Below are 24,036 nucleotides of genomic sequence, written 5' to 3'. Positions count from 1 at the left end.
GCATGAACCTTTTGCAGAGAGGCTGAAAATGACTCAGTCTTTCTGTTTGATGGCTGGCTTGCCTGGAGCAGTGAGGGTGTGTGCTGAACTCTTCTTTCTGCATCCGACATGTCAGAACTTCTCACTGTCCCGAGCATCCCCAGTCTTTTCTCTGTCCACTCTTCTCATCCAGGGCATGGATGTGCCGGCACTGCCGTGGAAAGGCTCAGGGATGAAGATACACCGGATGGGCACTGCTTGCTGACCAGGAGATGGAGATGTTAACTACCTGTATGCTCTGTTTTACTGAGAATCATTCAAGATGATGCTTGGCCATTCTGCAAGCTGCACAAGGGCTTCTGAGTATGAGAAAGCTGCAAAGCAAGATACTGTGATGGCCTCCTGGAGGCTGAGTGACTCACTCGCATGCTGCAGAAGTGAAGGATTTAGCCAAGGTGACCTTCAGCCATGTCTGAACTCAGGGTGGTTAAACAGTTTGGTTCAGGGGATGGCAGCTAAGCCCCCTTGTGTACACTGAAGCAGAGTTCAAACTTGAATCACAAGGTTTTAATGAAATGCAGGGGATCAGCTTGAAGCCCAGTTTCCATCCTGTGTAACCTGCTGGCATTCAGAAGAGGAACTTGGACAGCTGGACAGACCTGTGCTTTCTTCTGAGACCAGGTCACAGAAGGTTTAGATGAGAAGGAAGTTCCTAGTCCAGCATCCTCCTCTGAGCAGGCCTACTCCCAGAGCTAGGTCAGGTTGCCCAAGGCCTTGTCCAGTTCAGCATTGAATGTCAAGGATGGATATTACCCCTTGTCCTTCCTCTCTGCACCTCTTAGGAAAGTCTGCTATCTTTTCTTGAAATCCTTTCCCCTTAGGCAGCAGATGGCTGACTGAAACTAGATCTGGCTGCAGCCTTCCCTTCTCCAGGATGAAGAAATCCAGTTCGCTCCATTTCTCACATCTTCTGTGCCCCAGCCTCCTGCCCATCCTGATGGCCCTGCATCTCTTCAGCTTATCAAGGGCTGTCTTCTACTGGGAAGCATCAAACTAGATGCAGCATCTAGCGACAGCCTCAGTGGTGCTAACCAAAGGGGAATACCCTCCTCTGTGGACTGCTTGGCTAGATGCTTTCTAGTGTGGCTTGGACTGCAAGTCCAGTGCAGAGGAAGTCTGTAGGAAATCTCTTGTAGCTTTAACAAGAGGATTCAACATCTTCTGCATTCAAGGTGTTGATGCAGAGCCCAAGCAGACCAACAGTGCTTGATGCTGCAGCCTGGATCTGTGTTTATGACTTGTTAAAAAGGTGTTTTCATCTCTGGCTGAGAAAATGAGATCAGCCTAAAAAAGAATCTAAAAAAAAAACATGCAGGAGACCATTCCCTTAAAAGGACTGGCTTTAGATATTTATCGTCCTTTCATTTCTCCAAGCCAAAAGCTTGACATTTATTGAGCACAAAGTATGTTCATTTGAAATGAGGCAAACTCCTGAATGCCTGTACTGCAGGTACAGGGCACATGGCCACCTGCAAGGCCACTTCTGGGCTTGAGTTGTGTCCTCCAGAGCAGGGATCACTGGCTTCAAGTGTGACATTTGTACCTGTGCACTGAGAGGAGAGCGTTCTTCTCCCTCAGAGCTAGTGATGGGACAAGTGGAAATGGCCTCAAGGTGCACCAGGGGAAGTTTTAGTTGGATATTAGGAGGAATTTCTTTACTGAAAGGTTCATCAAGCACTGGAAGGGGCTGCCCAGGGAGGTGTTGAAGTCACCGTCCCTGGAGGTGTTTAAAAGACGATGAGATGTTGTGCTTAGGGACATGGTCTAGTAGTGGACTTAGGGCTGGATCTGTGATTGGACTCGATGATCTTAAAGGTCTTTTCAAACCAAAACCATTCTGTGATTCTGTTCCTGTACCCTCACACCTGCATTGACTTCTCTGGTGACCAGGGTGACTGGTGAGAGGAAGCACCCAGCAACCCAAGACTTCGGGTGTGTAAGGCTGTGTGATTGCACTGGGGACGGATCCTCTGATTTCCTACTGGCTTTTGCAAAATTTGCATAGACTCAGGTTTTTAGATGTGACCTCAGAAGGAGCACACAGGGAGTGTGTCTCTCCCTCTGTTGTTGCTGGATCTGGCTGTACTTTGTTGTTCCCTTCTTGAAACTCCTGGGAACTGGTGATGTTGGGGTGCTCAGTGACTTGAACAGCAGGGTGGCTATGGAATCAAGCTCTTCCACACCAGCACCCAGGTCTGCTGGGGTGCAAGCCCAGGGTTTGCAAGTTGTCCCATGAGCAGCAGAACCAGCAGAGACTCACCTTTTGGTAGATGGATGTCCTTCATCCCTGCATCCCCACTGTGCCTGCCCCAGCTCTACCACTTGTAATGACTCCCCCCTTCTCCAAGGACTTCTGGTTGCCGCATTTCCCTAAACCTTGCAAATTCCCCAGCTCTGCCCTTGGTTCCCTGGGTGGCAGCCAAAGGAGATGCTAAGGCTCCACATTACACCTGTGCTGATGGACCCTTTGCACACATCTGCTACTTGACAAGAAATTAGGGTTTGAGTGCTGTATGAGATTTCGTTGGAGTTAGCTAATGGCTTTAAGATTTATCAGAGGACTGAGAGGCCACATAAAAATACAGGTTTCATTTAGGAAACCAGCTGGAGCTAGTTTCTTCCTCTCATCTGCGCAGCATACATCTTGGATTTACACCTGAGTGATTCACTGAGATCTAAGTGTATGCACAGAAAATACTTAACTTCCCTTGAGTCTATAGGAAATGATCACTTGAGGTATGTATAATTTCTCAAACAAAACCCCGGCATTTTTCTTTAAAGTTATGCTAAACGTCAAAGGAAAGAAAACAGAAATGGTAGCAACTACAGAGGGGTTGGTTGACATTGGTTTACTATTTTTATATTGTAAAAATTATAGCTCTGAACTTCGACTCAGGTTTATACTTAAGGTATGAATCATAAATCAAAACCCTGCATGAGTCAAATAGGAACTGTTCTGAAGCCAGGCTATTCCTCATGATGTTCACTCCTGCCTCCAGTGCTGCTTAAAAACAGCTTTCATCCTGAATAGCCTTCTGCCTTCGAACTTGGCAGTTTTTCTAGGAATCATGGATATCTATGCTGGTGACATTTGTTGGCTGCCTCCTTAACTCAGAAACCAAGTCTTCAATCTGCTTGCTTGTTTCTAAACACTGGAAAAAGTTTCACAGTGGATTTAAGGGTTGTCTTGGAGGGCAGGATTTTAATTTCTTTGTCTGTGGCTCTCATCATTGGGCAGAGTGCACAGAGTTCCCATCCTCTGCCTTCTGCTGATGATTTGGTGTGGCTGGTGATTGGGTGCTGCAGTCTCTGCAGCCATGGAAGTGACAGTCGAGTGCTGCAGCGTGCCATGAAATGCTGGGATTGGGGTCGTCTCGGACTGCTAACAGAATTTACCACTGAAAAGTCCTGTATTTGCTGAGGTGAGTTCTCTGTCTCCCTGTGCACGTATGAACAGGGCTGTCCGTAATTCCCTGCTGTTTGCATGCTGGTGCACATGGAGTTCGTGCAGTTGGGGTCTGGGCTTCCCACAGGAGCGTGCGTGCGTCTGCTGTCACACCACGTTACGTAGCTCAGGGGAAGTCAGTCTTTGTGCTTTCACTATGGCGTTTTTGTATTTTCTTGGAATCTGGCTTGCTCACTGCTGTTTCTGTCATTTCATCCAGTTCTGCTTTCTTGCCTGTTCTTTTCCCTGGGGTTGTCAGAGCACTGAGGGATGGTCCAGCAGATCCTCTGGCTCGGAGGTACCTGTGCTGCCCCGCAGCCTCCCAGAGCAGCCTGAGCCCATGCTGCTGTGCCTCTGCCTACCCTGCTCACCCACCTGAGGAGTGTGACCACATCCCCATGCCTGCTCTCTGCTGTGGATGGGATGCAGTGGTCCCATGTAGGCCACCTTTCCTGAGTCCCCACTGGTTCTCTGCGCAGGAGTCCATGCTGCTCTTGGGTTTCCGTACCCCAGAAAGGATGCTGTGTTGCAGGGGACTGTACGGGCACAGAGCAGTGAAAGGAGCATTTCCAGTGGCATACAGGATGCTTTTCATTTCCACTAGTCAGCTGTTTTCAGAAAAAAACTATTCCGTCCCCCTTGTAATCCTATATTCATGATAGGAACAGTCTTTTGTGTAGATGAGCTATGGTGTATGCTTATGTCCTATCTGATTTCATTTTTCTCCTTGAGTCTTTTTATTGGTCTTTGTGCCTACCAACTTGTGTGCTCTTCAGGTCTTACCAAGTGCAAGCGTTTGGGCTGTCTGCTAATGTGTCTGATGAGTACTTTGGACACTGAGACATAATATCTTGCTATCTTGGAAGTCAATATGAATTTAAATTTTTTGAGGGCTTAAAGTAGTTACAGTGGCAGTCCTGCGCAGTTTCTGTCTATTACATATCCATTTTGTTGTGATGTATCCGTTATTGGTTAAATGAAAAGTGTATTGGTGAGTTTAATGAAAAATATCAATAAATCAAAGATACCATTTTGGGAAGGCATTGAGAATAGATTTGATGGAGCAGATTTGTGGTGAATTAGGGTTAACTCTTTCCTGAATGTCTGGAAGTGTGTGGATTTAGAATTTCAATATAATATTGCAGTTGTGCTGAGGGATCTTGTTATTTTTTTGGAGCACAGGTATGAGGGGGACCTGTGTTAAACTGTGCTTGAACCCTAGCATGGGTCAGGGAGAGCTGTTTGTGGTGGTGGGTATTGCGGCACATTGTATAAATGAAAACAATAATGCTTATGCAGAATCTACCTGCTTTCTTATTTTTGGCAGTACAAAGCCCGCTTGCCGTTTACAGCAGGCAGGCTATTGGCTTTTTCTCCCAGCGCTCATTAGCAAGATAGGGCAGAAGAGGCCTGGGATGTGGCGATAAGGGAGAGCCAGTGAGCAGAGCAGTCCTGCAGGCTGCGCTGGGGGATGCGATGCTAAACCCACACAGCTGGCTCTGTGTTGTGGGAGCAGTACAAAATGTCCTGCCCCTGTGGGCCAGCGATGTGCTCTCTGCAAGTCTTTGCTGCTGCCTGGCTGCACTGGGGAGGCTACGAAGACACTGTCCCCTCCTGGCAGCTCTGCTTGGGGTACATAGCAAATGGGACTCTCCCTGCTGCGATTTCAGCAGCCTCCGCTCCTGTCCTCAACCCTCAGGCCCTTTGCTCTGTGCAGCCCCAGCTTCTTATCTCTGTGAGATGCTTTGAAACCTGGAGCACTTTCCAGAAGTGTTGCCTCTGTGTGCTGTCATCCAACCTGTCCTGCCTTTCACCTCCCAGTGCTGACATCGCTGTCCTTCTGGTGGGAGGCGACAAGGTCAGCCCTGTGGAGTCTGCGCAGTGGTCCTGGCTGAGCCACTGCTCACAGGCTACACCTCATTGCTAGGAAGAGGCGGTGGTTGCCTCTGAGAGTAGTTGTCCCCCCCATAGCCAGGATGGAGATTGCCATGTGCATGGCAGGTGTGGGTATTTTAAATCATTACAGGGAATTTAGCAGCCTGCAGTGGGTTATCCTCTGCCTTCCTGCCAGGTCTTAGCTCCAGTTCCTCCCACAGCAGAATATTCAAAACTTGAAGTTGAATATAAAGTAGACTCTAAATAAGGTTTGTGCATCTAAGGTCTCAGTGGCAGAGCACATCTCCGGGTCCAGGTCCAGGCTGCTTTCCTAGTATTTCCTGTATCAGAGTAATAGTAATCGCTGTAATGACAAGTGTTTGCTGTTGGGTAATTGTCATAAAGGCTCTGCTTTTCTCTAGGCTGACCAGAAGGGCAGTCTTGCTGGGGCTGAGCTGCTGGACATGGCTCCTGGTCATGCACTGACTGCTGTAGGGGATTGGTGAAGTGCTGAGACCCCTACAGCCTCGCTCAGCCAAAACCACCAAGCCCCATCACCCACGCTTCCTCCCTCACCCTCCTGATGCCCTCGGCTGTGGTCCCTGCAGGTCAACTGTCGCCCTGCGGAGCAAACCAGCCCAGCAAAATGCTAGTTTTCACCCTCGCAGCTCCCACCGAGGAGGCCCCGTCTCCTGGTGCTCCACCTCCCAAGTGGCAAGTGACAGGAATGCGAGTGATGCAGGAATTGCCATCTCACCAGTGGGAAACTGAATGTCTGGCCAGATGACAGCTCTAAATTTAAGGGCTTGCTGTGGAGCCATGTGTGCATTAATGTGCCCTTTTGTGACCAAGCTAAAGATAATTTTCCTATCTAGAACAGCAGCTGCACTGTGAGTTGTATAAAGAGACTTCTCCACTAATGAGGAACAATCATAAGAGCATGATCTGCCCTGCGAGGGTGAGTGAGGCTGGGGAGATGTGACTCCGAGTAGGACTCTGATGCTCTGCAGAAGCTGAAAAGAGGCCATTTATAGAAACTCAAAAGATATTTGGCTCCTTGAAAAATGCATAGGCCTTGCTGTTATTTTAATGTAAATGCCACTTGAGAGAACAGCAAAACTTTTTTTAAACTGTGGGAAAATTCACTTTAAATTATCTAAATTTCAATATTCTCCACAAAAATTGAGCCAAAAAAAGTAAATATACGGACAGTGCTATGGAATGGGAGGAACCTTTCAGCAAAAAAGCAGAGTTGGATACACTCCTGTGTGTTTTAGTGAGTGTATTTTTAACACACCTGCATATTTGAAACAAGTTGACCTTCATAGAAGGTCCACTACAGTCTTTTAGAGCTGGCAGTGGTCTAGTTCTGTGCGTGTATGGCATTTTATATTAGGAGACATGGAACAAGCCCCTGGGTCAGTAGGAATTATCTGGATAGGTCATTTAGTGCATTGCTCCCACTTCCCTTCTTGAGGGGCTGGTTTAGACATGCAGTCGCGCTCCCCTCAGCTGCTTAGCCTGCAGCAGTGCCACGTGTTCTCTGGGCGAAGGTAGGTCACTGGTCAGCATGTTTAACTGGCAGCCTCCTGGACACCAGTGGGTAATACTTCCTGATCTCCTTCTGGCTTTAACACATGAGCAGGAGTGTTGCACACTGCGGCCCCGTGGAGGTTTTGCAGGGCTCAGAGGTGCTCAGTGATGCTACAAATCTGTTTTCCCGCCTGGTAACAATGTTATTTGGAGTGCCATGTGCAGGGAGGGATTGCTGGGGGCTTCTAAAGGCAAGAGAGCTGCAGACTTCATGTTTTGCAGTTTATTGTCCTTCAAGGAAATAAATGCCAAGGACACTTTGTTAACATCTAGCATTGCTTGGAGAAAGACGTGTCATGCCAGGGTCCCATACAAAGTACATTCTCAGTGCTACCCTGCAGGTCCATGGTGGGGTAAGGTGCTGCTGAAGTTGTGCTGCTTTCATGACCATGGGCTGTTATTGCATGTAGGATATGAACAGGGGGGCCCTGAGCAATCTGACCTGACTTTGAAGCCAGCCATGATTTAAGCATAGATCTTCTGCCACCCTGTGGTGTTCAACATTCCCCAACCAGCCAGGCTGCAGTGTTGTGTTTCATAAATTCAGTGTTACGCTGCTTCTTTTAATTTCAGGTCCTGTTTTGGCGTAAAAGTGAGATTCACGAAACTCCTCTAAGATGTCTTACAGAAAGGAGCTAGAAAAATACCGAGACCTGGATGAGGACAAGATCCTTGGAGCTCTGACTGAGGAAGAGCTCAGGAAGTTAGAAAATGAACTGGAAGAGCTGGATCCTGATGTGAGTCATCTTCACACAAGGTTTGCTAGGTGGTAAATCTCAGTAGCTGGGGGGGAATGGGCAGCATTAGTAATCTGTATTTAGGTGGGATCCTTTGCAGAGCCTGTGCTAAGTGCAAGGATGGAAGAGACTGTCTGCAGATGAGCAGAAGCAGGTCTGCCACCACAAGCATGGGCTACCCGTGGGACTTGGATACTCCCCTGCCCTTAACCTGGTGTGCATGCTCTGGTGTGATGCATACTGTGATTTGCAGCACCAGTGTGAACTGGTGCTGGTGCAGGGTGGTAAACCTGCAGAAATGAGGTCTCTGCTTCTGAACAGGCCACCTTGGAGAGAGTGGTTTGGGTTTTATGGGTTGTTTGAGGTTTTTTTTCATAGCAGACTTCAAATGGTCTGTATTTTCCTCCATTTAGGCAGAAATCCAAATCTCAGAGCTTTGCAAAATGGGACAATTGCTTTTTCGCAGCTTCCGAGCATCAGCAGGAGCTGTGTGTATGCAAACACTGGGCCTGCTTGGTGCCAAGCAATGAAAGCTTTTTGGAGGCAACACTGTCCCGTGGCCCTGGCAGGGGATGTGCAGAGCCAACTGGCAGCCTCTGGGTTATGGCAGTGTTAGATGATCGGGCTGGGCACTGCCAAGTGAGAAATTGTTCCTACAGCATGCAGTTAGTGTTTCTGGGAGAAATGATGGGCAGCATAGATTGCATCATCAGTTTTTTTGTTTGCAACACAGGAAAATAATTAAGGGGTGGCAGGCTAGCTCCTGGGATTAGGTGTGTGGGCTGATGAGCTGGTTACAGCTGCCTCAGAAGACACAGAGTAAGGCAACATTCTGTGAAAGATGCAGAAAGGTAAAATAACCACAAACATCTGTCAGTACAGGTATAGCCTGAGTACAGGAGTTAGAGCATGATCGCCAATCACAGCACGAAGCCTGAGGAAGCAGGCTGTTTCCTGTGCCTCCCTGCTTCTGTATTAGCACAGTTCTTCTCTCTTGCCCTCCAAGGTTGTCTAAGTGCTTCCTATTAGTCATTTTCCTTCCCAGGCTTTTCACTGATAGAGATTTAAATTACAATTAATTACTTTAATTAGACAGGCATGGAAAAATCAGCATGTTGTTCAAAATCACCTTGCATGTCTTAAAAAGTAAATGTTGACTTCTATCCAGCAAAGCTTTAAAGAACATTCTTAGTGTCAAATCTGGGAATAGTCTTACTTACTGCATTAAGTCTGTTCTATATTTAAATATAAGCAGGTGTTTACGTGCCATATGTGTCACAGAATCACAGAACACAGAATCACAGAACGTTAGGGATTGGAAGGGACCTCAAAAGATCATCTAGTCCAACCCCCTGCCGGAGCAGGAACACCTAGATGAGGTTACACAGGAAGGCGTCCAGGCGGGTTTTGAATGTCTCCAGAGAAGGAGACTCCACAACCTCTCTGGGCAGCCTGTTCCAGTGCTCTGTCACCCTCACTGAGAAGAAGTTTCTTCTCAAATTTAAGTGAAACCTCCTGTGTTCCAGCTTGTGTCCATTACCCCTTGTCTTATCATTGTTTGTCACCGAGAAGAGCCTGGCTCCATCCTCGTGACACTCACCCTTTAAATATTTATAAACATGAATGAGGTCTCCCCTCAGTCTCCTCTTCTGCAAACTAAAGAGACCCAGCTCCCTCAACCGCTCCTCATAAGGGAGATGCTCCACTCCCTTGATCATCTTTGTAGCCCTACGCTGGACTCTCTCCAGCAGTTCCCTGTCCTTCTTGAACTGAGGGGCCCAGAACTGGACACAATATTCCAGATGCGGTCTCACCAGGGCAGAGTAGAGGGGGAGGAGAACCTCTCTCGACCTACTAACCACCCCCCTCCTGATACACCCCAGGATGCCATTGGCCTTCTTGGCCACAAAGGCACAGTGCGGGCTCATGGTCATCCTGCTGTCCACCAGGACCCCCAGGCACAAAGCAACTTCCCATGGTGGCTGATGTGACTGTGTGACAAGGATGTGACTGTGTGACTGATGTGACAAGGAGGCAGTTTGAAAGGGGCTGAGGTTCGCAGAGGTTTTGTTCTGCAGTGGAGTGACCTTCTCTGTGAGACCCTGCCTGTAGTTTCGTGGTGAATTGTGAAAGGCAGAAGAGACCACCACAGCTCTTTGGATTTCCCTGAACTGATTCGTGCTGGGCACATGGGGCATATGGGCTCTTGGACAGACACATGTAGGGAGAAGATCAGTTTTGTTGAGCAGCTTGATTCTGGCACTCCAACTGTTGTGAAGAGGCAGTAGAAATGTTGAGGCTGTAGGAAGAGGATGGAAGAAGCAGGAGATGATGGCTGAGAGCCCCCAGAGAAAGAGTTGGAGCTGCTGCTGTAAAGAAACATCCACTTGGCGGCATGGAGATCTTGTAGTGGAGCCAGCATTTGAACCTGGAGGGGGAAGGAACAGCACATGTCTTAGATGATGTGGGTATCAGTGGGATTGGATGGAGATAACCTTTGACACGAAGAGAAGCAAATTGTCCAGCAGTGTGGAAGAAAGGCAGTGCCATGAGGAAAGTGGAAAGGGGACAGTGTTTGATGGATGGGGTCATGGCTTGCAGAGATAACCTGTGTTTCTCCTCTCCATGCCCAGAATGCATTGCTGCCGGCAGGGCTCAGGCAGCGAGATCAAACACAAAAGCCACCAACTGGCCCATTCAAAAGGGAGGAACTCATGGCCCACCTAGAAAAGCAGGCGAAGGATGTTAAAGACAGAGAAGACTTGGTTCCTTTCACGGGTGAAAAGAGAGGTAAGATCGTTCTTTGTGCCACACTGAGTGAGTCACAGTGAAGACACAGGGAATGCACAGCAGAGGGGTTGTGTCTGACCTGTGTTTCTACGCACAACTTCATTTTGACACCATTGGGGTGATACATCTGCTGTATCTGCTGTCTAGACCCAGCCCAGGCTGGCTGATAAACTGGGATGTGCCCAAGAGGTGTATGCGCTTGCTTATTTGGGTACCACCTGATATATTGTTAAGTGATGGGCAGAGGCTGTACCACTGTGCAGCTTCTTTCCATTCCCATCCCACTGCAGCTGTACCAAGCTGCCCTCTCCTCCTGTAAAGTCTGCAGGCTGTGCTCTGTCTTCCCCCACTGCCTTTCATGCTCCATTCCTACTCTCTGAACTTTGTCTTGGTATAAGGAAACTCCACAACTCCCCTCAGCTGTGGCAATCCCAATAATTCCTGTCTTCACCACCTCTCAACAGTCCCAACCTCATTTCCCAGTCTCCTGCAGCTTGCATTTGTCTGTCTTCTGCACCATTCCCTGCAGTGGCTGCTGCACTGCTGCTCCGCAAGACCCTGGGGCCTGTGGGTTTGCTCTGCCTCTTCTCTGTCTTTTCCTTCTGGCATCTTTTTGTGTTCTAGGACATGTCCCATTATCCAAAGGACTTTCCTGCTCCATTAGCACTCTTGAGTATCATCTGCTATGGGACATGGTCCGGTCAGTCCTTGCCTCTGGGTTCCACGAGCTTCTCAACAGTTTTTTTCTGCTGTTGTGTCTCTGTACCACGGTCCCCCTTGCAGCAGAAGATCTGGTTGTATACTCTTCACACTGTCAAAAAAGAAGTGCATGAAAATATGGGCATGTGAGTGTATTTCCCAGTCAAAGTCTTTCTAAAAACTGCCTCCTTACTGACCCACATGCCTCTCTGAGAAAGAGCTTGTGTTACATCCATCCGTTTAATAAAATGTGAGGTTGTATTTTTAGCAAAAAAAAACCCAACCTAAAAGAGTTCTTCTTGAAAGAAGTAAATGAAGAGAGTGAACCGAGTGCTGTCAGGAGGAGTGATTTAGGCACTTCAAGCATACCCAGCCCAGGACACGCCACCTGCCTGGCTGGCCGAGCAGGTCGCAGTAGTGCTCTGCAGCTGAGGGAGGCGTTTCAGGCATTTTGAGTCTGCAGCTTCTGGTCTGAGCTAATCATATTTCAATCTGATCTCAAACACATTAAACATATTTTCACTTGTAACATGCTGTTGAGTGAAGACACCACTTATGTTGACTATGAGCCAGAGATGGTAAATTACAAATGTGGCAGAACTGGAAATAAATCACCACCTTTGCAGTTCAGAGGGTGATTTACTGGTTTGTCAAGGGAGGTGCTCTCCCTGACTGTGCTGCAGGACAGGGTATGAGCTGATGTGTGCGTATGAGCTGTGTTATGATACATAATGCTGTGTTTGCATTTAATTTAATGGTGCTGTGCACCATTTAAAGTTCAAACTTGTAATAAAGCATGACTGAGATACGAAACTTTCTAAAATTAAAACACAAGAGTTTTCAATTATACTGAGATGTCAAAAGGAGTTACCATGTGATGGCAGAATCAAATTTGCCCTGTTTTTCCCCGCTGAACTGACTGGGTGCTGTGTGTGGTTTGCCGAGCCGCATGTGCACTGGGACAGCAGCTTGGGGTCTCTACACCGAGCCAGCGCTGAGGGGCCAGCCCTTCCCAGACGTTTTTCTGCAAAGCACCCAGACAGTGCCTGGCTGTGCAGGCACCGTGACGTTCTGCCTATTTTTGTGAGAGCAGCTGTGTCCCAGGGGGCAGATACCTGTCCCCTTCGTCAAGGCAGCAGCACGCGGGCAAGAGATGGGCTGCTTTGCAAAAGGCTGTTTATAGCAGCCTCCATTTTGTACCGGGGGAGCCTGAAGTGCAGTTGCTTCTTCGTTGAGGCTAAATTTAGCTGCTTCTGTTCCTGCACATCCCTGAGCTGCAGGATCTTTGTCCCCTTTGGTCCCGCTGACTCTGGTTTCAGAGTGGGGACAAAAATAGTCCTGGCTGGCATGCCAGGCCAAGAACTTTGCACTTGCTATCTCTCTGCAGTGATCCTGGACTATTTCAGGGGAGAGGACTGCTCCAAAATGCTCTCAGATCCCTGTTCCTCCTCCTCTGGTCCCACAGCAGTGCTAGGTTTACCCAACACAGACCACTCCCTGCCATGGTGTGTAGGAACACCATGAGCCTCTCTCTTTTCTTTGGTGGAAGGGGTGGTTGCAGGTAGATGCCCTGTTGTGAAATTTCAGACCTGACCCATTCCACCTTCACAAGGAGACCTGGTTGCCCATGAACAGTGTAGGCAGTTAGGAGCTGGGAGCAGCTGTGCACCTGGCATGGACGCCATCCACTGCCCTACACCTCCCTGGGACACAGCCGGCTCCAGCAGAAAATGGTCGTGCCTTGCCTGGTGATTGTCCTGGGCAATGGGACGAGGGACGGCCAGGGAGCCCATGGCATTCAGAGTTGGGCTGGAGCTGCATCCCACTCTGCACAGCCCCTTGTGCATAGGGGCAGCCTCCCTTAAGAAAGGGCTGCAAGGGAGCAGCTGAGATGGCAGCTTTGTGTTACCAGCTGTACCTGTCACTTTGCACCTCTGACCTGTAGGAAAAGGGCCTATTCCTTGGCCTGTTGCTGTCCCGGGAGACAGAGCATGGAGGTCTCCATCTGGCATGCCCTCTGCGTCTCTCCCTCCTGCCCTACTGTTCTCTGCAACAACACTGAGCCAGACCAGCTGCCCCAAGCCTGCTCCTCGCATCCCGACTGCTAGCCCTGCTTGCTGCCAGACACCATCCACCACCTCCTTTCCATTCTCTCTTGACCAATGTGCCATCTGCTGTGCCACTGTGCATTTGGAGTTAGCAGCAGGAGCTGTCTTGGTAGCAGGATCAATCCTTCACAGTGCTGGATCTGGGCCACTGGTCTCTCTTGGTCCGTGTGAGTGCTGGCAAATCTCCATCCTTTTTATGCAGCTTTCAAAAAAGTGAAGTCCTGCAGGGTCAGGCTGGGTTTCTGAGCACTGTGTGTTGAACAGTCATCATCCTGAACAAATGTACTGTTGGGCTTTTGTAGATGCAGCCCTCTGCTCTTGTGCAGTCCAGCTCCACAGCTGGAGGTGTTTGGCAGATGTCTCCTGGCTCATATCGCAGCAGGACCCAGACCGAGCTAATGGGAAGGGATTCAGTGTCTCCTTTTCTCTAGGTGCTTGTGCCCTATCTGTCCTTCACACTCTGCATATCTCACCCCACAGAAATGCATCTGCTAGTTGTGAAACAGGTGCTATAGCTATACTGAGAGTGACCTCACTTTGCATTTATAGGAAAAGCTTGGATCCCCAAGCAGAAGCCAATGGATCCTGTTTTGGAAAGTGTGACTCTGGAGCCGGAACTGGAGGAAGCCCTTGCTAATGCCTCTGATGCTGAGCTCTGCGACATTGCTGGTAAAATAGTTTCATGTGAATTGGGGGTTCAAGTTGTTTGACTACTGGTTTCTTTTTGTTTGTTCTTTTTGTGGGAAATGAACTATTGAGCTTTTTGCTGTTTATCTAAATGCTGTCAGTTTTGACAGCATTTATTTCTTTGTTAAAAATGAAGTGTATATTTAAAGTTACTTCAGCTTATATGATTTAATCAGGAGCATGGACCAAAGCTGAGGAGGGAGAAGGATTTTCCAAGGGAACAGAGTGTACTGCTTGAGCTCTTCTGCCTCTGCCCCTGAATCTTGCAAACTGCAGCCTCTCATCCTTTCAGGAGCACAGCTTTCTTCAAGCCAAACCTTTAGGAAACAACCAAACAGACCCAGTGAGAATGCAGATTTCTTGTGCAGCCTATTAAAGGAGCTGTCAGGTTAGAGCAGTCTTTCTACAAACACTCAGGGCTGCTGTTTGTTAAAGAGCTTTTCCAACATATTTTAAAGCAACAGATTTCTTGCAATTTGTGCGGTTTGGTTTTGTGAATGTTAACTCAGGGGTGAGGAAATCCAGCATTAAATGCTGGTGTACTTTGTGTTGACTGGGAAGCAAGCTGCAATGTACAGTGAGCTGGAGAGAGGGACAGAGCGACTGCAGGTACCATCTGAGCCCCAACAGCGTGCTCTTTGCCAGGCTGGACAAACTGAGAGGGACAGGCATGGTCCCTGTCTGAGGGGTCTGTGTCTCCGTGCTGGGTCAGCTCAAGCAGTCCCATTGCTGCTTTTTGGGCAGTGTTGTCTGAGTGGAGGTGACCCATGCAAGCCTCCTTATTCTGCCACTTTACTGATGACAGTATTGTGCTGTAAATACTCCCTAGCAGTATCCTTCTTGCCAGAAGTCTGTAAGATAACCTGTAGAATAAGCACACCAACTGGGCATCTTCTGCATAATATCATATTCTGGCTTAGAAATGTGTGTCTGCATTAAGGCTTCCAACATATGTACCCTGGTCAAGCATTGCATCTCTGGGGTTTGCTTTTTTACTGTACTCCTAGGGTCCTATAAAGCCCTATCCTATAAAATCTGCCTTTCTATGCTCCAGATCTGTGGAGCAATTATTCTCACAGCAAAATGCTGTTTGGGGCAGCTTTTTTCTGCAATTGTTGTGAGAATACACTTGAAGTGGCAGCAGGAGAACTGATGTGATACAAGCTGTGGTGGAATCTCAATATTGACGGTGACAGCATTGCTTTTCCAAGTTTGCTGAGGCTGTGAAGCAGCTCCTGCCTGTTGGCAGGGCTCGTTGTCAGCCGTGGTGTATTGGATCCTTTCTTTGGCAAGGCCAGTAGGATACGTCTTGTGAGTGGCTACCAACAAGTCCTGGAAGGGCTCCCGTGTCTTTGGTCAGCAGGGGAAGGTAGAAATGGGATGCCTTCAGTCTGTTTGAGTTCCTCTGGGTAACCAGACTTGGAAACAACAGGTTCCTCTTGTCTACTAGCCCCCAAAACTCCTGTGTGGTCGTAACAGCAGATCCTTCCCTCTGTCTGCAGTCCAGATATCCACAGTCCTGAATGGTGGAGAGATTTCATAGTCAAAGTAAGCTGTATTTAGGGATGTATGTGTGTCCTCAAAATGCTGAGACTGCAGATTAATTTCCCAAGCTGTGTTGCACTCCTGAAAATTTCAGCTTTGGGTACATGGCAGAGGGACTAAGGCTAAAATACAGACAGGCAAAACCCAAGTGCCCAACCTCACTCAGGCTTTCAGATGGAGACTGCATGGCTCTATGCAATCTATGCACGAGGCTATGCTGGGAGGATGGGGGTGTGGGAAGTGAATGGTGGAGTTTATTGACACCCGTTGCTGCGGCTGTCCTGCCCACGCAACACAGACCTGGAAAGCTGTTACCATTACAGAGGCCATTCATGTGATGGGCCTCAGGGACAGCCTTCTCCTGCAGCTCCCAGCCACTCTTGGCAAAGCACCGAGCAAATTATTACAGACTGGTGCACACCAAGCATAAGAGGAGCAGCTCATGGGAAAGTGACATGCCTTTATGATGACATGCTTGAATTTTAGGGAGAGATTTGTCTTTTATTTATTTTAACTACTGTGCCTGTCTGTGGTCAAGGGTGATGATGATGTGCAGGCTCCTGCTGGACTTAATCCCTTAAATTAAGTCCTACCAATGGCATTTTTTTGTAATTCATTATCTTCCCCTCGCTATTTTTATGTGATGCTGAATCAAGTAGGCTACTAGGAAGCCTTGGCTGTTTGTTTGTTGTCTGCAAGATTATGTTTCTTTTGTCCTATAAATCATGATACATTGGAATAAACAAGTGAGCACATTTGAGCCCTGTTGTGTATATATGACAACCAGCGGGGCTTGGTCCCACCTTTGTATGTTGTTCTGTGCTTACACGGGGAAAGGTGATGCACTACAGATCCCCATCCTGGGCAGCACAGCTTGTATGCATCTTTTCCTGGCTTTGCAGCCTGCAGTAACTCAAGCTGTGTTCTCCTCTTCTGTTTCTGTAGCCATCCTTGGCATGCACACCTTGATGAGCAACCAGCAGTACTACGAGGCCCTGGGGAGCAGCACCATCGTGAACAAAGAAGGGCTCAACAGTAAGTGTTTTAGGGCATTAGCACACTGCAGTGTTTGGCTTTGAAGTTGCTAGCAGAGGCAATGTTGGGTTTATTTTTAGGCTGAAGGCTGTAACCGTGACAGCCAGAGCAGCCCGTGGTGATTGCTGGTCTGTCTGTGAGGTCATGCTTCCCTTTCCCAGCACTGCTTCTGGAAGAGGAGAAACACACCCAAAGGGAACCTGCTGCTGCTCAGGGTGATTTTGGTTTCACACCTATTGCTTTTCACTTGCAGGTGTGATTAAGCCCACAAAGTACAAACCAGTTCCTGATGAGGAACCAAACTCAACAGATGTGGAGGAGACTCTGAAACGAATACAGAGCAATGATGCTGACCTTGAGGAAGTCAACCTTAACAATATTATGGTATTTGCACCTTTCTACTCTCCTCTCTTAGTAACAGGACAAAACACTTGATACACAGAAGGCAGAGACCAAGTTTGTTTTGCTGCACAGAGTAATACTGTAAAACTGCATGTAGCCAGACAAGGAACATCAGTGCTTCCCGGCTCTGTTTTGGGCAATAGGGGTTGTTACCTCCTGTGAGACAACAGTGTGGGGTTGGTACCGGGAGAACTCAATGCCTGGAATAGTGGAGCTGTGTTGAGGGCAGTTTGGGAAACAAATATCCAGCCTGTCTGGTTAAAAGCATTTTAGGTTGCTGTAGTGGTTTAGTCAGGCACATTTGGTGGAGGGGCTGTTCATGTAAGATAAAATGGTGGGAGGAAAAAGACTTAATAATCCTGACACTTGCCATGAAAATATGGAGAAACCTCCCTTCTTGCAGGTAGCCCTGTCCATCTCCCACCCATCCCTTCTGTGGGACTCCTTTACTTCTTCTAGAAAGCAAATCAGGACACAGCACCACTTCTTATGTTGTCTCTGGGACACATACACATATCAAAAAATAGAGCTTCCCTCTGTCCCCCCTGACTCCATGACCCCATCCCTTGGGGTCTGTGGAATGATGATGTATTCAAAGAGCAAGAACATGGTGACTGCATGTGCACATTAAAAACACTTGTGCCATGCCACCTGCACCTTTCTATAATGAAAAGTTTTTTTACCTTCAAGTATTTGATTCTGACAAGTGGCCCTGAATGTCCCTTGAGGACGCCAGATTGAGGATCTGGCAGGCAGGCACTTTTTTGGGTGTTGGACTCATGACTTTGGGACGTGGTTTGGAGAACTGGGGAGTAGCAGTGGAGACAGTAAGCTGATGGGCTCCGTGTTACGGGTTTGCAGGTGGCTTTGGCTGTCGATGTTTCCACATGGTGGGATCTAAGTGGTGAGGCAAGAAGTCCAAGCTGAGGATGCCACTGAAAATTTTAGACTGGTGAAAATTTGTGAATCTGAAAAGGGTATCTAATGTGCTTGATAAGTGGAAAATACTCATTTTGTAGGAACTCAGAATAACCAGTGTGAATGTATTTTCTGGGCTGAGATCTGGTGTGGCAAATGTTAGCCTGTAAGATATTTTATGAAGCTGGAGGTATCTGGTTTGTACTACAATGAGATCATTTCAGGTCTTGGATCAGGCCTATAGGTGGAAATTTTCCTGAACATGACATGAGTGCTGGTCAGTGCTGTCATTGGTATTAAAGAGTGCAGGAGCAGTGCTTTGTAGGCTCATGGTTCAAAGTTACGTACCTCCCCGCAGTGCCTGTGTTTGTAAGTAACAGAGTTTCTGGGCAATGAAACTAAACAGCAGAGACATTGTAGCTTCAAATCAAGGCAGCTAGCTATCAGCAGAGTGAGAAATAGGATGCAGACACTGCTATGCTCCTTAGGCCATGCTGATTGTAGCAAGAGAACTTCTGAAAACATTTATCAACCCCTTTCTAAATTACTTTAGTGCATTTGGTGATGTGACCTTTATAAGAAATTTAAAGTATCCTTTAAATGTATTGCATATTCCTTTATATGGATGATGCCATAACACAGGTTTTCTGTGTTTCTTTTCACAGAATATTCCCATACCAACTTTAAAAGCTTTTGCAGAAGCGCTGAAAAACAACACCTATGTGAAGAAGTTCAGTATAGTTGGGACACGAAGCAATGATCCTGTTGCTTTTGTAAGTACTGGTGGCTCAATGTCATCAAGTTGTAACAGAAGCTGTTCTTGGGCAATGTATTTTCAGAGCTACAGGCTTTTGTGCCTTATGTCGTATTTGGCGTGTTCTGCACCTCTGGCATTCTGCAGGTGCCTCCGTTTCAGGAGTGCCAGTGAAAGCCAGCAACAGACGGGCTTCAGTGCCTTCATCTCCTTTTTCAGCTGCAGTCTCATTCAGTCTCATATTTGTCCTCAAGGATCTTCCAGAAAAGGAGTGAGAAACAGGAACTGACTTCCTAGTGGCATTTTGTAAAAGCAGTTTGTCTGTCTTGATTTATCCTATGTCAGGGCTACCCCATTTGTTTCTATGGGTGAAAAGTTGTGCACTGCTGTGTGCATACCCATCCATCCCTTCGCACACATCCGCTTTGGCTCTCTTTCATATATCCCGTTGTGCAGACTTGTGCAGAAGCAGGACTCTGCATTTCTTGTGAGTGGCCTCTATGGGAGACAAAGGGTCTTTCTGGCAGCTGTGAGTGGTCTTAAATACCAGTGTGGATGCAGAGAGGTGCTGAGCTGTTCTGCCTGGCCCTCGTGCCACCTTCCAGACTGCATCACTGCACACTCACTCCTCCAGCACCATTGCAGCCTATTTTTGCACTTCTTCACCCAGGCCATGCTTATCTACCCCCTCACACACATGTGCATACCAGTTTTCTGTTAGAAAAAACCCTTCTTTTCGGAGGGTGAGTACAGCCCTCATGTTATTTCAGGCACTCTGGACTGGGAAAGAAGCCTGTGCAGGCAGCACTGGTGCTGTTTGCTGTGGAGCACTGTGTGGGGTTAGGGAAGCTGAGGAGCCAAGTGGTGTGTGTGTGGGTGCAGGGCAGCCCTGCCACTTGGGCATCACTTTCTGGTCCTTCTGTTCCATGATGTAGGTGGGTCGTACCATGCAGCATATGAAATGAGATAATCAGATCTGCGGGGGGGGGGGTGGGAGTGTGCCAGCCCACTTCCTGCTCTTACCTGCTGAGGGAAGCAAAAGTGATTAATATGGTTGTGATGCAGCTTGGGACAATGTCTTGAACGCAGAGAATCCTTATGTTCAAGACAGATGCTCCTTCCTGTGCCTGCTGTGATGGGAAGCATCTCAGCCTCATACAGGAGGAGAAGTGCAGGCAGGGAGCCAATCAGGCAGGAGGTAGCATCCCTGGCATCACCATGCTGGTATTACAAGAGGGACAGGAGCTGTCATGGGGCACCTGCAGGTGTGGACTGTCACCTTTTGGGATGGCCCTAAGGGTTTCTTCGTACGAGGTTTTGCTATGGCCTCCAGCATGCTCATGTTCAAGAATCCCCCTGCAAGAGGGGGCAACCCCCTTCACTTTGCACAGAGCTCTCCCATCTGGTGGCAGTGAAGCTGCTCAGCACATGGGGTCCTCTCAGTGTCCTCTGAAGACAAGCAGAACTGAACCCTTGCTGCTCCGGGGTGCTCTGTTCTGGGATGCTTTGCTCTGGGGTACTCTGCACCTCCCTGTCTGACTGCCAGCTCTCCCCTGCCACCTCTGCCTGCAGGCACTGGCAGAGATGCTGAAGGTCAACAACACACTGAAGAGCCTGAACGTGGAGTCAAACTTCATTTCTGGGTCGGGCGTCCTGGCTCTTGTCGAGGCGCTCCAGGGCAACACATCACTCATGGAGCTGCGCATCGACAACCAGGTAAAGTGCATCCAAGTGGGAGCTCTGATCAAGTAAGCATGTCCTGGTTGCGGGAAGTTGAGTGTCTGGTCAAGGTGGAGCATGGCACCATCACTGCCAGGTTGCTCTGAAGAGGTTTCAGCCCCTTGTTTCTGCTGCAGTTCCTGGGCAGTGTCTGATACTACCTGCAGTAATTGACAAAGGCTGTGGCAGTGCAAGCAGCTTTCCATGACCCTGGTGCTGCCCTGGAGAGTGGTGACGCTCCTGTCCAAAATCATGCCTTGCTCTGAGCTCTTGTGGCGACTTACTTAAATAATCATGCCTGTTTAGTGAAACTGAAATTTTTACTACACTTCAAGAGAATGAGAAGGAGAACTCCGGTGTCTGCAGTGGTACAGATACTGTATCCAGAAACCCAGTGGGTAGTAAGGAAGCAGCTGAGCTACGGAGAGCTCAGGGATAGGTGACTGGGAGTTCAGAATCATAGTTTCTCCAGACATCTCTTAGCTGCAAGTCTGTCCAAGAAATACAGTCTTTGGGAAAGAGGACTTGTGGGAATGTCTGCTGGAGGAGCTGGAGACACTCGGTGGTGCCAGGAACAGGCCAGTGGGTTGTTTCACCAACTTGAAGTCAGAAATGCCAAATGGACCAGCAGGTCCAAAGGAAGGAAGGGGTGGGGATGGCAGATCTAAGTGCTTGCTCCAAAGCACGCTCTGACCTTACCAGCTTGCTTTTCTGTTTTCTGTTTTCAAAAGAGCCAGCCCTTGGGCAACAAAGTAGAAATGGAAATCGCGAACATGTTGGAAAAAAACACCTCCCTGCTGAAGTTTGGGTACCATTTCACTCAGCAAGGGCCCCGGCTCCGTGCTTCCAATGCCATGATGAGTAACAATGACCTAGGTGAGTGGGGCTGGCTGCAGTCCAGGGGGCACAGGAAGACCACTCACTCTGCCTATGAGCAATTCCTGGTGGTAGATGGGCAAAACTGCTCACCTGAGGGCTCCAGCATATGGGTTTGACTTAGAAACCACCTCTATAATGGCCTGATGATGCCTTGACTCCCAAGGACAACAGCAGCCTTCACCAACTGGTTCCCTAACGCAACTGCTGTTGGCCAGGCAATGCGTTGTGCTCCAAACCTAGAGACACAAGGCAGCTAAAACCCCCAGAAGAGTCAGTGGTTTTGGCAGTAACAGTGGGTCTTGTTGGGAATGAGCAAGAGCTGCTAACTTGCTTCGATACAGTGCGTGATACAGCATATGGCACATGGGTTGTGAGCTGCCAGCACTTGAGATTCATTCCAACCACTTGTCTTCCTCCAGCTCTAGTCCCAGTTTAACAAGGAGATGAAAAGTAGTAGAGGTGAACTTTGACAGCAATAAGACTTGGCCCATCCCCTTCAGCAAAACAAACTGGAAGTGTTTCCAGAGAGAGGTGGGAAGGCTTTGGGTTATCCTTATACCCTCAACGAAATGATCAGAAGTGCTTGTGAAGTAAAACATGGGCAAGTCTGCAAACTGCCATTTTAGCCAATGCATGCAGCAGAGGCTTTCCATTGCTTGGCTGCAAGCTTCTGTAGAGCACTGGAAGTCAGTCCAGCAGAGCAGTACTGAATGCAGCCAGCGTACCCACCATGCTGTGCTCAATGGCTCCTAACTGCCTAGGCAGCGTGGTTACGAACAGCAGTGCCAAACTCCTCGGCTGCAGCAGACAACATATCCGTAAGGAAGTAGCAGCAAGTTTGCAGACTGTCCTTTTTGTACATTAGGAAGAATCCCTTCCCCAGAAGGGTGGGGGTCTGGAGGGACAGAGCCAGTGGCTACCTTGACCCAGTGCTGGGCTGAGCCCTGCTGCAAGTGGGAGGTTGGGCTGGAGGCTTTCAGGGACATCCCCACCACCACTGCTGGGGTCTGATGGGCACATCTGAGAGCAAGGGCCATAGCCAGGGCCTGAGAAGAGACCTAAGGTATAAATGCCAGCCGTGAAGAAATGGTGGGAAACTGCAACCATGCATTTCAATCTGCGTATGGTTTACCACAGACAGGGTCTTCTGTCCCTTCATAAGTCACTTCAGGTTTAAAAGTCACAGAAAAACTGCTTTAAGTGGCTGCCATATTTAGACATGATATGTTGTGTTTTTAAAATAATAAAATAAAATCAATCTTGCTGCAGCTAGTACCATCACAGAATCACAGAACGTTAGGGACTGGAAGGGACCTCAAAAGATCATCTAGTCCAATCCCCCTGCCGGAGCAGGAACACCTAGATGAGGTTGCACAGGAAGGCGTCCAGGCGGGTTTTGAATGTCTCCAGAGAAGGAGACGCCACAACCTCTCTGGGCAGCCTGTATGTGCCGGTTCTTCAGGGACCACACAGAATACTCACTATTATGGTTCACTGCGTATTTATTCTGCGTGTGGCTGCATTCACGGTCACTAGCAAGCTGCACCAGGCTTGCTGCTTTCTGTCCTTTAGAACAGAGCAAGGGTTTTAATGACCATGCAGCACCTGGCATACAAAGTAGTAAGCTGGAAGAATTCAATCTAGTGTTTTAACTGTTTCTGCTGTTAAGGGGACAAATTCACAACTTGCCTTTCATGTAACAGCTGTGTATTTTGCCTCTTTGACCATAAGATCTGCATTTTTCTCTGCTTTGATTCTTGTTTGCAGCTCGTATTCATCAGTGTGATGGTCTCTAGCAATAGTGTCTCAGCTGCACACCTGGACAACGTATAAGTTGAAACGTATAAGTATAGAAAAACTTTATTTTCCTACCTGTCAGCAACAGCTGCTCTGCTTGTGCTCCACTCCAGTGCTCTTGCCTACCAGAACTTGGTTTTGGTCCTATAGCTTCTTTTCTCTAAGATGGTCCATATGAACCAACAATGAAGGCTTTTACATTCACCTTCATGAGCTAACTTCTCTTTATGCCTTTTTTTTCCTCACACACATTTCTCGCAGCCTTGAGCGTAGCTGTCAGAGCTGTAAATCAACATTATGAATAGGTATGAGACTACTTTGACCATGTTAACCGTGATCAGGGTTGCAGACCAAACTGCAGGACAAACTGTGTGAAACACAATTAACTGCAGAATAAAGGAGGTAAGGCTGAAAGTAGCTTCTGGCCTTAAAAATTCATAGGGACAGAAACCTCATCTTGCCCTCCCTAATTTTAAACTGCACAAGGCTGTTCCTGCTGCTTCAGGCAGGAATTCAGAAGCTGGCGCTACCCTGTTTCTTTCCTGGCAGAAAGTGCGTCTCTCAGCTCCTTTCCACAGCAGGCAAGCCAAGCCTCTATCCACCTTCTGCTGCCACAACTGACTCCTCTTCCCCTCCTTCTTTTTCAGTGAGGAAGAGAAGGCTGGCGGAGTTGAATGGGCCGATTTTTCCCAAGTGCAGAACTGGAGTGTAGTTCCTGGCTACAGAGGTCATTCCCAGCGATCTGCGCTGCACTGTGGAAATCTGAAGGCAAAAAGTGCCTTGACAGAGTATTTGTGGTGCCTCAGCTCTGTTTTATACAATAGCAGTTTAAATTAACTAGTGGCTGTAGTTGAAGATTGTATTCAGTAGGACTGTTGATATTTTCTGTAGAGTTGGAAACTATTCAAGCCAATTTTATGCAATCTCAGTTTAAAGTACATCCCAGTGTAAAAGTGACTCTTAATTAACCTGGGATCTAATTTTTCTATAAACTTCCTGCACAGAGATCATACA

General features: G+C 48.1%; 1 protein-coding gene across 1 annotated transcript; it reads left to right on the top strand.

The window, feature by feature from the left end:
• Positions 1-7,471: 7,471 nt before the first annotated feature.
• TMOD1 (tropomodulin 1) lies at positions 7,472-24,036 on the top strand. Its single transcript, XM_010188307.1, has 9 exons — positions 7,472-7,689; positions 10,323-10,479; positions 13,836-13,955; positions 16,464-16,553; positions 16,807-16,937; positions 18,539-18,646; positions 20,200-20,343; positions 21,078-21,222; positions 23,670-24,036. Exons 1-9 carry the CDS (start codon positions 7,570-7,572, stop codon positions 23,732-23,734), a joined length of 1,080 nt encoding a protein of 359 aa, XP_010186609.1. The 5' UTR covers positions 7,472-7,569; the 3' UTR covers positions 23,735-24,036.

This window comes from Mesitornis unicolor, unplaced genomic scaffold (genome assembly GCF_000695765.1).
Source record: "Mesitornis unicolor isolate BGI_N332 unplaced genomic scaffold, ASM69576v1 scaffold18887, whole genome shotgun sequence".
Taxonomy (NCBI): Eukaryota; Metazoa; Chordata; class Aves; order Mesitornithiformes; family Mesitornithidae; genus Mesitornis; species Mesitornis unicolor.
Note: the sequence above shows the minus strand (reverse complement) of the source record. Positions and strands in the feature narration are given on the sequence as shown.